This window comes from Esox lucius, chromosome 16 (genome assembly GCF_011004845.1).
Source record: "Esox lucius isolate fEsoLuc1 chromosome 16, fEsoLuc1.pri, whole genome shotgun sequence".
NCBI classification, from domain to species: Eukaryota; Metazoa; Chordata; class Actinopteri; order Esociformes; family Esocidae; genus Esox; species Esox lucius.
In genome coordinates, this window is record NC_047584.1 from 32,763,360 (window position 1) to 32,775,621 (window position 12,262).

The window sequence follows — 12,262 nt, forward strand, 5'->3', positions numbered from 1 at the left end:
AATATTTTCTGTAAGCAGATTCCTGAATACTTCCATTTCAATCTGTCAAAAACCGAATGATATCCAAGCCTCAAATGCCTGGTAGAGACTAACGGACATTAGATTTGGGTACATGCACGCGTGTGTGTTTTGGGCGGGCAGACAGCAGCGTTGGCCAGGCTTGGAAATAGACCCAGGAGACTGGTGGGCGAGACTCTCCCTCCGGTGGCAGAAACAGTCGGGTCTTGAGTGTGTCCAGACTGAGGTCAACAGTCCATCCGATTGAAAACACATTGCTGCGGCTTTGCACATTAACGAAATATAACATGTGAGCTTGCCGATGTGCTTGCCAGTGATTAACACACAAAGCATACGCAAACTTGTACGATCAAACTAAATAGATGGTCGGGCAGGCTGGTTAAGAGCTTTGCTAGACATAGTTATTATTTTCATTGCAACAGCTTTTGCCACTTTTTGGAGCGGCGGGGGGGGGGGGGGGGGGGGGTGCGGGGGTTACATTTACATTTTGTTTCACCGTGACAAATTCACCGTGTCAAATGTTTCGGAATCTGTCAGAATAAGCCACTCACATCTTGATTTGAATCGGTCTTGAAATTAAATGTTGTATCAGAGTGGGAGGTTCTGGAACAGACAACAGTAATGAAATTGTCAGTAGAAAACCACTCGTTAGAAATGAGTGACAGACATAAGATTCTAAGGAACAACATGATGTCTCTTATTGGTGTTTTCGCTGTGTAAACCTGGCGTCTTCGCATCTCGACTATAGACTACGCACTTCACAAAGTTGGAAATAATTCGGAGGTGACCGTTGACTACTTTTCCAAGTTCCCAGTCATCTGAAAGCGTTTCTTTGCTTTAATGTGCGTCGCTGAACGTCTCCCGGCCTCATACTCCGTGGGCAATAAAGAAAAGTCAATAAAAAGTAGCCGAAACATTAGAATTTCTGAAAAGGCTTCTATCCTTCTAAATTACGGGCCCCCACCCATAAGCTTCTCTAGCTTCTTTGGGGGACCCATTCATTATACCGATGTGATTTTGTTGCAACGACTGTATTATTATATTGCTTTTGGTATTTGTGAATAAACTTTGATTGATTGATTGATTGATTGATCCTGTCTTCACATCAAAACTCAACTCGACACTGGATTTGCTTCAATGTCTCCAACCAACCCTATCGGTCTTGTTTTCTGAAGAACAGCGAAGCTTGGGTTTATTTCTGGACACAGAATTGCTCGTGCTCGGGGGAAGCACTAAACCGCTCCATTTACAGTGGACAACACCGTGAAATTCGATTCACTGTTGTGGCGGTGAACTAAGGAGAAGAAAGGTTGTATATTTAAGACATGCAAATCAGAGCCTTGTTACACCTCTGCTGTCACACAAGGACACTAATCTCCCACAGCAGCTGTGTGTTCTGATCATCCCATATCAAAAGCATATTATTTTTTTTGGTGTTAGCTGGATGACTAAGTGATTACTTTATTAAATAAATTATGTTTCCTTGTCCACAGGCTAGTGCCCCAAACGCACTGCGCTCATTGTGAATCTATGTAATGAAGCCCTTTGCTTATAAACATTGTGGTGTAATGGAGCGGTGTTTACTTCAAGGCAGAGAGGACTGAGCTTCACAGGGCCATGTATAAGATTTTTAATGTACTCCTAGCCTAATTACAAACACCTAGAAAATACCCAGAAGACAACTGCAGTTAACGTTTGAAGTTCATTTTTAAAATTTCTTGTTTACAAAATTCTTCTTAGTGCCAGAGATATTCTCCATTGTAGACACTCGCAGTACTATCACTAACTATTAATATACCAGTCAGTACTACCCCCCACCCAAACCCCCCTGGACTAACTAGTAATATACCAGTCAGTACTACCCCCCACCCAAACCCCCCTGGACTAACTAGTAATATACCAGTCAGTACTACCCCCCACCCAAACCACCCTGGACTAACTAGTAATATACCAGTCAGTACTACCCCCCACCCAAACCACCCTGGACTAACTAGTAATATACCAGTCAGTACTACCCCCCACCCAAACCACCCTGGACTAACTAGTAATATACCAGTCAGTACTACCCCCCACCCAAACCACCCTGGACTAACTAGTAATATACCAGTCAGTACTACCCCCCCCAAACCACCCTGGACTAACTAGTAATATACCAGTCAGTACTACCCCCCCCAAACCACCCTGGACTAACTAGTAATATACCAGTCAGTACTACCCCCCACCCAAACCACCCTGGACTAACTAGTAATATACCAGTCAGTACTACCCCCCACCCAAACCACCCTGGACTAACTAGTAATATACCAGTCAGTACTACCCCCCACCCAAACCACCCTGGACTAACTAGTAATATACCAGTCAGTACTACCCCCCACCCAAACCACCCTGGACTAACTAGTAATATAACAGTCAGTACTACCCCCCACCCAAACCACCCTGGACTAACTAGTAATATACCAGTCAGTACTACCCCCCACCCAAACCACCCTGGACTAACTAGTAATATACCAGTCAGTACTACCCCCCACCCAAACCCCCCTGGACAGCACTTTTCTGTTTGCATTTGGTGAGGGAAGAGGAGGAGCCAAGACGTGTTACTGTTTAAATTGAGTCTTGTAAATGTTCGAGGCAGGACTCTGCACAGCGCCCTTTGAAGTAGTCAACAAAATAACTGGTATTCTGATGATCAGGAAAACAAACCTGCACTCTCCTTTAGATAATCACTTCACAAAACCTGACAGTAGAGGTGGTGTAATCATAAAGGAACATGGGATTTTACCGTGATCCAGCTCTTTCTTTTGGGCACCACATCCAACCGCTGACTAAAAAGGGATGTTTTTCAACACGAGCTAGAAAAACCCTCTTCACACTCAGTTACTTTTTTGCCTTAGTTGGACTTAGGTGATATTCTGTAGATGATTGCTACAGGGTTTGTCTGCAGTAGACACACTGTTATTTCTCAAAAGGACAATTAGTGTAAGAAATATCAGAATTGGGCTGCCTGTTTTAATGCCTCCCTGGTGAGCAGCACAGCAGCACTTCTCCCTCCCATCATGACAACCCACATTATAAACTACTGGACTTCATCAAAGCCACAGAGTTTTTACATCATTATGTCAGGTTTCAAAAGTTCAATCAATCCATCAGTTTGTTTAAACAAGATTTATTACATCACATCTGTTTGAATGCTTGCAAACCCTCCTGCTAAAAAAAATGTCCAGTTTCAGAGCAAACATCAATAAAATGATCTGACAAAGTCAGAAGGGCTTTTCTCTTAAAGGTGGACTCTTCTCTGGAGGGTTGTGTTTGACCGAGACGTCATTCCGGAACCTCTTCAGATCCGTCTGGGTTTTCTTCAGGGCTGTCATAACCCAGGTAACTGGCTATAGGGAAGTGGGCCCAGTAGGTTCTGGCCAGGTTCTGGATCCGGTCATAACCAGCTTGTGCAGTCAGTTCCTGCAGCCAGCCTGTGAAGTCTGATGACCACAGGGACCAATTGGGCATTTCACGTTTCTCCCTGCCTGGGGTACAAATCAATTAATTAATCAATCAAATAACTAGTCAATTAACTAATCAATCAACACTGTCATTTGTTTTCTCTCTCTGCTGATTCTTTTGCTCACCTTTGCCTTCCTCTCTGGGAGTGTCTTCTGCCCCTGGTTACGAGACGGAACAAAGTATAAGTTATCAGAAGAACGCTATGGCATTTTCTTATTTAATTTAACTAACCCCTCCATCATCTCTCTTCCCTAGAAACTTTCGAAATAAAAAAATGCTAAGGTCAACAAGGACAAGCAGAATTTGAATGTTATCTGAAAAATATTTTATAAATTGTAAAATGTTCAAAGCAAATTAACTTACTTGTCCAGGACCTTTTAAGGAAAAAAGTATTAGTTGTATTTAAAAGCTTTAGATGCTTTTCTGCGCTATCAAAACAAAAGCTGGTTGAAAGGAATTGTAGCAGATGTCAAACCCATCCGCTGAAAAATTGACCAAAAGTAACATTGATGAAAGCTGGCTTCTAAGGGGCTACTCTCCTCACGCTTCCCCTTGCCTACCAACAAAATGACATCTGTTGACCACTCATTTATTAGTACAATGTCACGGATTTGAGGATTACTATGGACCAAAAAATCACTATTGCTCACACACACTGGCAGCCTAATTTAGATCTATTAAGTGGTCTTTTGACCAATCAGATCAGAATTTTCTGTGTGAGAACAGTAGGTAGAGAAGTCTTCTGGTGGTGAAGTGCAATAGGACAGTAAACCAAACGTCTGTAGTTGTAATTCCTGAGCTGAAATGTAACGGTAAAACTCTTTCGTAGTGCCCTTGAGCAAGGTACTCACATACCAGTGAAACCGAGGAATCCATGGAGAATTAAGAGGACCAACATGGAGACACACAGATGGTGCATGCTATCAAATAGGACAAATCAGAGACAGACAGGACACAGACACACATTAAAGTCAGACAGACACAGACAGGACACAGACATGTTACAGACAGAAGGACACAGACACATTACAAACAGCCAGCCTAGGAGAAAACAGAATGCATCCAAAAACATCATCAGGAAACACATGAACACTTCATGTACTTTGATCAGTCAAGGACTCCTAAAACCAGAGCTTAGAAAAATCATCAAAAACAGGAATTGCTGCCAGGGAGATTGTCTGTTGAGTTCACTGTGCTTACCACCAAGCTAGCATAACAAAACTTCTACCCTAACTTTGCTGATAGCTACTTCATAAAGTGTATTAAGTTCTACTGAGTTGTGTGGTTCCCATAATCAATCTTAAAGAGCCTCCAGATGACAGTGTCTGAAAAATGACTGAAATATCTTTTTGTTTGCTGACATATTAAAAGTACATTGAAACCTGAAAATGAATACACTTGCTATTTTGAGACAGTGTTTCAGTCGCTAATCTGGGAATATTGCATACCAAGTAAAGTCACTCTCACCTGATGGAGATCACTGATGTTTGGAGTTGGTTGGTACCACAGAAAGCTCCCTCTGACCGTTACTGGCTGGTCTGCTGTGAATTCTGGGGTTTCTGTCCCTCCACGGATGAGGAGCCTGGCAGGTGGGAGGAAGAAATATTTGACTTTCACACTTCCTCTCTCTATGTCTGACCTCTACTGCGTATACACACACACACACACACACACACACACACACACACACACACACACACACACACACACACACGCACACACACCACCACACACGCACACCCACACACACACACACCACCACACACACCACCACACACTTGATTTTCTCTCCTTGTGAGGAGAAAGTTTTATTTTATTTTCTCTATACCTTACCCTAAACCTAGCCCTAACACTTATCTTTACATTAACATTAATAACTTAAAGTCTGTGCCTAAACTTAACCTAAAACACTTCACACATCGTGTCCAGACACCAACCTGCCGCAGAACCAGGAGATTCAAGTGATCTTCGGTATTTACTCACTTAATGGGAATATAGAAACAGCTCCCATTCTGGCTGAGATAAAGTCACGGATGAGACAAGTCACGGATGAGATAAAGTCACGGATGAGACAAGTAAAGGATGAGACACGTAAAGGATGAGCCACAGTGACACACAAGCCACAATCTGGACCAGACAAAGTCTTGACGAGACCTGACAGGGAACAGAGAGAAACTCAACATCCTGTAATTTCTCTCGTCTGTAAGGAGACTGTTCACACTAGGTGAGGAATGCACACCAGGGTGCCAGTCTCAGGCTTAGATGGAGCCACAGACGTTCAGGGTCAGTGTTGAGCCAACACACCCTGCCAGGCCTTTTGCTCCAGCCAAGCAGTAGTACTCCTGATGGTACTAGACGTAAATTTAAATTAAAATGACATTTAAGACATTATCACAGGTGTAGAAATACGCTGGGCATGCCCCCTCACGCCGCACTCACTGTCCTGTCAGCCTCATCGAATCCCTCCGACTGTCAGCTTCCACCTTCTGTCCAGGGCCTGACCCAGCCGTGAACCTGACCACATGGACCTGACCACATGGACCTGATGCCCACACACCCTGACCACATGGACCTGATGCCCACACAGCCTGACCACATGGACCTGATGCCCACACAGCCTGACCACATGGACCTGATGCCCACACAGCCCTCCAGATCAACTTGGTGCCCTAATGAAGCTCTGGAAGCCAATCCTAAACCACCCAACACCCCTAAACCACCCAACACCCCTAAACCACCCAAACCCCATAAATCTCCCAACCCCACCAAACCTCCCAACCCCACTAATGCTCCTAAACCTCCCAACCCGCTAAACCTCCCAACCGCCTAAACCTCCCAACCTCCCTAAACCTCCCAAACCCCTGATTACACTGAATGACCATTATATTGCACTCCTGACTATCCACCAGTGGGACCACTCTTCGGTGCAGTGTGTCCATGCAGTGTCGCTATGCAGTATCTCCATGCAGTGTCTCCACACATGAACTCAACTCAGAGTTGGACGTCATCATCAGTCAGGGGCAAAGCAGTTAGTGACGTTCTGCTCTGTTTCAAAGGCTGTGTGGAGGAGGTGTGTCCCGCGGTGTGGAGGAGGTGTGTCCCGCGGTGTGGAGGAGGTGTGTCCCGCGGTGTGGAGGAGGTGTGTCCCGCGGTGTGGAGGAGGTGTGTCCCGCGGTGCGTAGGAGGTGTGTCCCGCGGTGCGTAGGAGGTGTGTCCCGCGGTGCGTAGGAGGTGTGTCCCGCGGTGCGGAGGAGGTGTGTCCCGCGGTGCGGAGGAGGTGTGTCCCGCGGTGTGGAGGAGGTGTGTCCCGCGGTGTGGAGGAGGTGTGTCCCGCGGTGCGTAGGAGGTGTGTCCCGCGGTGCGTAGGAGGTGTGTCCCGCGGTGCATAGGAGGTGTGTCCCGCGGTGTGGAGGAGGTGTGTCCCGCGGTGTGGAGGAGGTGTGTCCCGCGGTGTGGAGGAGGTGTGTCCCGCGGTGTGGAGGAGGTGTGTCCCGCGGTGTGGAGGAGGTGTGTCCCGCGGTGTGGAGGAGGTGTGTCCCGCGGTGCGGAAGAGGTGTGTCCCGCGGTGTGGAGGAGGTGTGTCCCGCGGTGCGGAGGTGTGTCCCGCGGTGCGTAGGAGGTGTGTCCCGCGGTGTGGAGGAGGTGTGTCCCACGGTGTGGAGGAGGTGTGTCCCGCGGTGTGGAGGAGGTGTGTCCCGCGGTGTGGAGGAGGTGTGTCCCGCGGTGCGTAGGAGGTGTGTCCCGCGGTGGGCATGTGAAATGTGTGTGCATATTTTCTACTGGACTCCTGGACACCCCAAACAACGAGTGGAAACGTCAGTGTGGCAGAATGAAGAAGTGTAATGGAGTGAACTCACCAGAGCCGGCGTCCAAGCGATTATCACCAGGTCACATTGCAGTGGATCAGAGGTGATTACAAGGGTGAACGGGTCTATTTGATCAACTATTACACGGAAACCTCTGAACATTTATTTTTCCACCCTTGTGTGGAAAATCCATTCCACTCATTAACATACTGTTCTATCCCAGAGACCAGTGTCTTCAACTGTCATTATTGTCCTCTTTGCTTTAACCTTTACCGGCACCATGTAATCCAATATGTGAACTTTGTGTTTCTGGACCAGAAAGCGTGAAATGTAATAAAGCATAGGCAGATTAGGCATTCACGGTGAGTCTGTTTTATCTTGTCGACTAGTGCCCTCTATAGGAGACTATGGTGTATGGAAATTGCACTCTTCCTGCCTTTTACCATTTTGCCATTCTTTGCCTTCTCTCATCCCCCTTTCCATCATCAGTGTTCCTTCTCTTCTCAATCCCTTCCAGAACACTCCTCTAATCCTCCCTCTTCAATCACCCTCTCATTCCTATTCCTTCCTCCTCACCTTGCGCCTCCTCACAACCCACATTCAACTCCCTCTTCTCCTTCCACAAGCCTCTCCTGTCCTAGGGTCTCTTCTCCTTTCACCATGCTCTCCATACCTGCTCCTGTCATGCAAATTAACCTGCTGTTCTGACAAGTGTCACATGAGCGGCTAAAATGTACACCTTGTTATCGACTTCGAAACACACCTCAGTAACTCATGTCTGAATAGGCTGTCGGTCATCGTTGTGTAGGACAAATGTGAAGGGTTAGGATGTCTTTTCACGCTCAAGCACCTCCTTGTTCTAGGTCAAACACCTGCAAGGACAAATGTGATGACCTTGCTTGATTACCTTCGCAAAATCTGCAACATTTCAATCAGAGGGCGACAGATTGAGGCAAGCAAATCCTGCATGTTGACAGCAAGTCCAGCCTCATTTGACTTGTGGGATGCATGATGATGCAGAAAGATAATCTATTATCATCTGCTTGTCTGTATGACAAAAAATAGAATGATTAATTTAAAATGAGGCCAACTTCTAAAATTTGGAACATCGTTCCATTAAGTTAGAAACTTAACTATTACCTGTTTAAGGTAAATGACAATCAACTAAACAACCTACAGAGGGCAGCATCAATCACCACTCATCACAGAGAGCTGCACCAATCACCACTCATCACAGAGAGCTGCACCAATCACCACTCATCACAGAGAGCTGCACCAATCACCAGTCATTACAGTGATACATCCCAACCAGAAGACAACCACACAGCATGATTAATTATTTTGCAAAAACTTTTATTGAACAAAAGTATTTTAATTCTCATCACGTTGTGGGCAGTACAATAGATTGGATCGAAACGATTCATATATGCACCTTCTCTTCTGAATATATACATACAATGGAAACAAGAATTAAATAACATTGCTCAATAACATTCAGATATATCATATCCTGTAAAAGCTGAGAACCCCATGATCAATACATTGGTAAACAGACGCAAGTAGCAAAAAGTAAATAAAAACAAAAACAGCGGTCTTATTACTTGGTTAGTGCCCTCCAATAGCTACACTTTCCTGCGAGAGTAAAACACCAGAACACCTGATTGGAAATCAGAACTAGGAGGGAGAAAGAGTAGTACAGTAGACTCCAATCAAATTTAAATAGATCTGTAGCCAATACAAACACGGAACAGTAGGTATAGCGTAGAACTGGGGCCAACAGAAAAGCAGTTCAGTGAAAACATTCAGCGGGTCATTCTGATGAGGGCTCTAAATTATTTTCTTTTTTTTTATTTATTCCAAATGAACAGTTTTTGGCTCTAAACAATGGAACCTGAACCCACAACGTTCCCTGCCCAAGTTCAGCGTGTTGAAGAATGTTTAGGGTATTTGGTGGTAATTGGTGTGTGTATGTGTCACAGCAGCGGTTTGACCAGGTACAGCTTGTCTCCGTGTTCGCTCGTGAAGATCGGGGCTTTCTTGTAGTGCTCCACCAGTTCATCTATGGAGTTGAATCGGCGCTGGCCAATGCAGTAGAAGCCCTCTGAGCATTGCACCTTGAAGTGCTTGTTCTTCCCAGGAGCCTTCAGAGACACAGAGAAATCATTGGGCTAGAGAGGAGGGGGAGAGGGAGGGGGAGAGGGAGAGGGAGGGGGAGCGGGAGGGGGAGAGGGAGGGGGAGCGGAGGGGGAGAGGGAGGGGGAGCGGAGGGGGAGAGGAGGGGGAGAGGGAGGAAAAAGTCAGTTAATTCACTGACAATTGAAGAACTTTGAGACAAACTCCATCAACATTGCCTCCAATCCACCACCAGAGGACACCCTGACTGCCTCCAATCCACCACCAGAGGGCACCCTGACTGCCTCCAATCCACCACCAGAGGACACCCTGACTGCCTCCAATCCACCACCAGAGGACACCCTGACTGCCTCCAATCCACCACCAGAGGACACCCTGACTGCCTCCAATCCACCACCAGAGGACACCCTGACTGCCTCCAATCCACCACCAGAGGACACCCTGACTGCCTCAGATCCACCACCAGAGGACACCCTGACTGCCTTCAATCCACCACCAGAGGACACCCTGACTCCATAGAGAGATCTGGCTGTTCTGCTTTGTATTCCATAGAATACTGGGCTGTTCTGCATTGTGTGGGCGTCTCGTTTTTAGTTGAGCTATTCATTCCATTTTTATACTGTCCCAAATGTAGTCATGTCAAATTCATATGTCCTGCCTCAACACAGCAACTCTCCAATGGGTTCAACACAAAGACAGATGCACATCCCGCCAGGTCGCTTTGTTTCACCCTGCTAGCTCAACCAGGTAATATCTGCTAACTCAACCAGGTGATATCCGTTTACACTATCCACCCTGTCCCGTTGACATTATCCACTCTGTCCCGTTTACATTATCCACCCTGTCCCGTTGACACTATCCACCCTGTCCCGTTGACATTATCCACTCTGTCCCGTTGACATTATCCACCCTGTCCCGTTGACACTATACACCCTGTCCCGTTGACACTATACACCCTGTCCCGTTTACATTATCCACCCTGTCCCGTTGACACTATCCACCCTGTCCCGTCGACACTATCCACCCTGTCCCGTTGACACTATCCACCCTGTCCCGTTGACACTATCCACCCTGTCACGTTGACATTATCCACCCTGTCCCGTTTACACTATCCACCCTGTCCCGTTGACATTATCCACCCTGTCCCGTTTACACTATCCACCCTGTCCCGTTGACATTATCCACCCTGTCCCGTTGACATTATCCACCCTGTCCCGTTGACACTATCCACCCTGTCCCGTCGACACTATCCACCCTGTCCCGTTGACACTATCCACCCTGTCCCGTTGACACTATCCACCCTGTCACGTTGACATTATCCACCCTGTCCCGTTTACACTATCCACCCTGTCCCGTTGACATTATCCACCCTGTCCCGTTTACACTATCCACCCTGTCCCGTTGACATTATCCACCCTGTCCCGTTGACATTATCCACCCTGTCCCGTTGACACTATCCACCCTGTCCCGTTGACACTATCCACCCTGTCCCGTTGACATTATCCACCCTGTCCCGTTGACATTATCCACCCTGTCCCGTTGACATTATCCACCCTGTCCCGTTTACACTATCCACCCTGTCCCGTTGACACTATCCACCCTGTCCCGTTGACATTATCCACCCTGTCCCGTTGACACTATCCACCCTGTCCCGTTGACACTATCCACCCTGTCCCGTTGACACTATCCACCCTGTCCCGTTGACATTATCCACCCTGTCCCGTTTACACTATCCACCCTGTCCCGTTGACATTATCCACCCTGTCCCGTTTACACTATCCACCCTGTCCCGTTGACATTATCCACCCTGTCCCGTTGACATTATCCACCCTGTCCCGTTGACATTATCCACCCTGTCCCGTTTACACTATCCACCCTGTCCCGTTGACATTATCCACCCTGTCCCGTTTACACTATCCACCCTGTCCCGTTGACATTATCCACCCTGTCCCGTTGACACTATCCACCCTGTCCCGTTGACATTATCCACCCTGTCCCGTTGACATTATCCACCCTGTCCCGTTTACACTATCCACCCTACTACCTGTCACAACTCCACCCTCCATCCTTCTCCTCTCCACTCACCGAGGACTCGCTGTCCCTAATCAGGAAGTCTCCCTCTTCGCCCCTCTGGTTGAGAACCAGTTCTGCCTGGTGTCTGGTCAGTCCTCCGTAGTACCAGTCCATGCCTGCGAACCTGCCCAGGCATGCAGGCCCAATGTAGTGGTTCTGGGGGGACCCGGGGTCCGACAGCGCCATGGGAGGGATTCCAGACGACCCGTTAGTGTCGCTCAGCACCAGCACGTAGTTCTTGGGCACCATCCCCACCAGGCCTCGAGCGTTTCGGCAGCGCCACCACTCCGGGTCATTCTCCGGCTTCTCCACTACCTCCATCACCTCGCCTTTCTCAAAGTTCAGCTCTTCCTCAGTCACCGAACTGAACGGGTAAAGAGTCTGGACCCGCTGGAGGGTGCCGCCGCCCCCACCAACCCCTGCCTTCCCGTTGTTCACCGAGGGCCCCCTGCCTGGGCCGAGGTAACCCGGGGAGAGCCTGCCTCCTCCACCCCTGTCTCCCTCCGCGGAGTCCTCCAGGACGTAGTTGGAGGGGAACCAGCCCACGCGCCCCCCCTGGCAGCCCCGCCACCACCCGTCACTACACTTCTCCATCACCGTGACCCGGGAGCCTTTGGCCAGGGTCAGCTCATCGTCTCGCTCCGCCGCGTACGAGAACTTCACCACGGCCGGGATGTTGAGGTCGTAGATACGCTCGCCGCCGCCACCTCCTCCTCCTCCTCCGCCGCCGCCGC

General features: G+C 48.1%; 2 protein-coding genes across 2 annotated transcripts in view; both read right to left on the minus strand.

The window, feature by feature from the left end:
• Nucleotides 1–3,193: 3,193 nt before the first annotated feature.
• Nucleotides 3,194–5,115, minus strand: si:ch73-23l24.1 (otospiralin). The gene is made up of 4 exons (XM_020054694.3): nucleotides 4,984–5,115; nucleotides 4,372–4,436; nucleotides 3,642–3,674; nucleotides 3,194–3,539 (listed from the first exon to the last, which is right to left on the minus strand). The coding sequence occupies exons 2-4, from the start codon at nucleotides 4,433–4,435 to the stop codon at nucleotides 3,337–3,339; spliced, it is 300 nt and encodes a 99-aa protein (XP_019910253.1). The 5' UTR covers nucleotide 4,436; nucleotides 4,984–5,115; the 3' UTR covers nucleotides 3,194–3,336.
• A 3,539-nt stretch (nucleotides 5,116–8,654) lies between these two features.
• The window catches only part of nck2a (NCK adaptor protein 2a), a 28,683-nt gene continuing 25,075 nt past the window's right edge, over nucleotides 8,655–12,262 (minus strand). Inside the window, exons 4-5 of the mRNA XM_034297678.1 lie at nucleotides 11,541–12,247; nucleotides 8,655–9,490 (exon numbers count right to left, since the gene is read on the minus strand). Coding sequence (XP_034153569.1) covers nucleotides 9,296–9,490; nucleotides 11,541–12,247 — 902 coding nt within the window. The 3' untranslated portion in view covers nucleotides 8,655–9,295. The remainder of the gene's footprint in view (nucleotides 9,491–11,540; nucleotides 12,248–12,262) is intronic.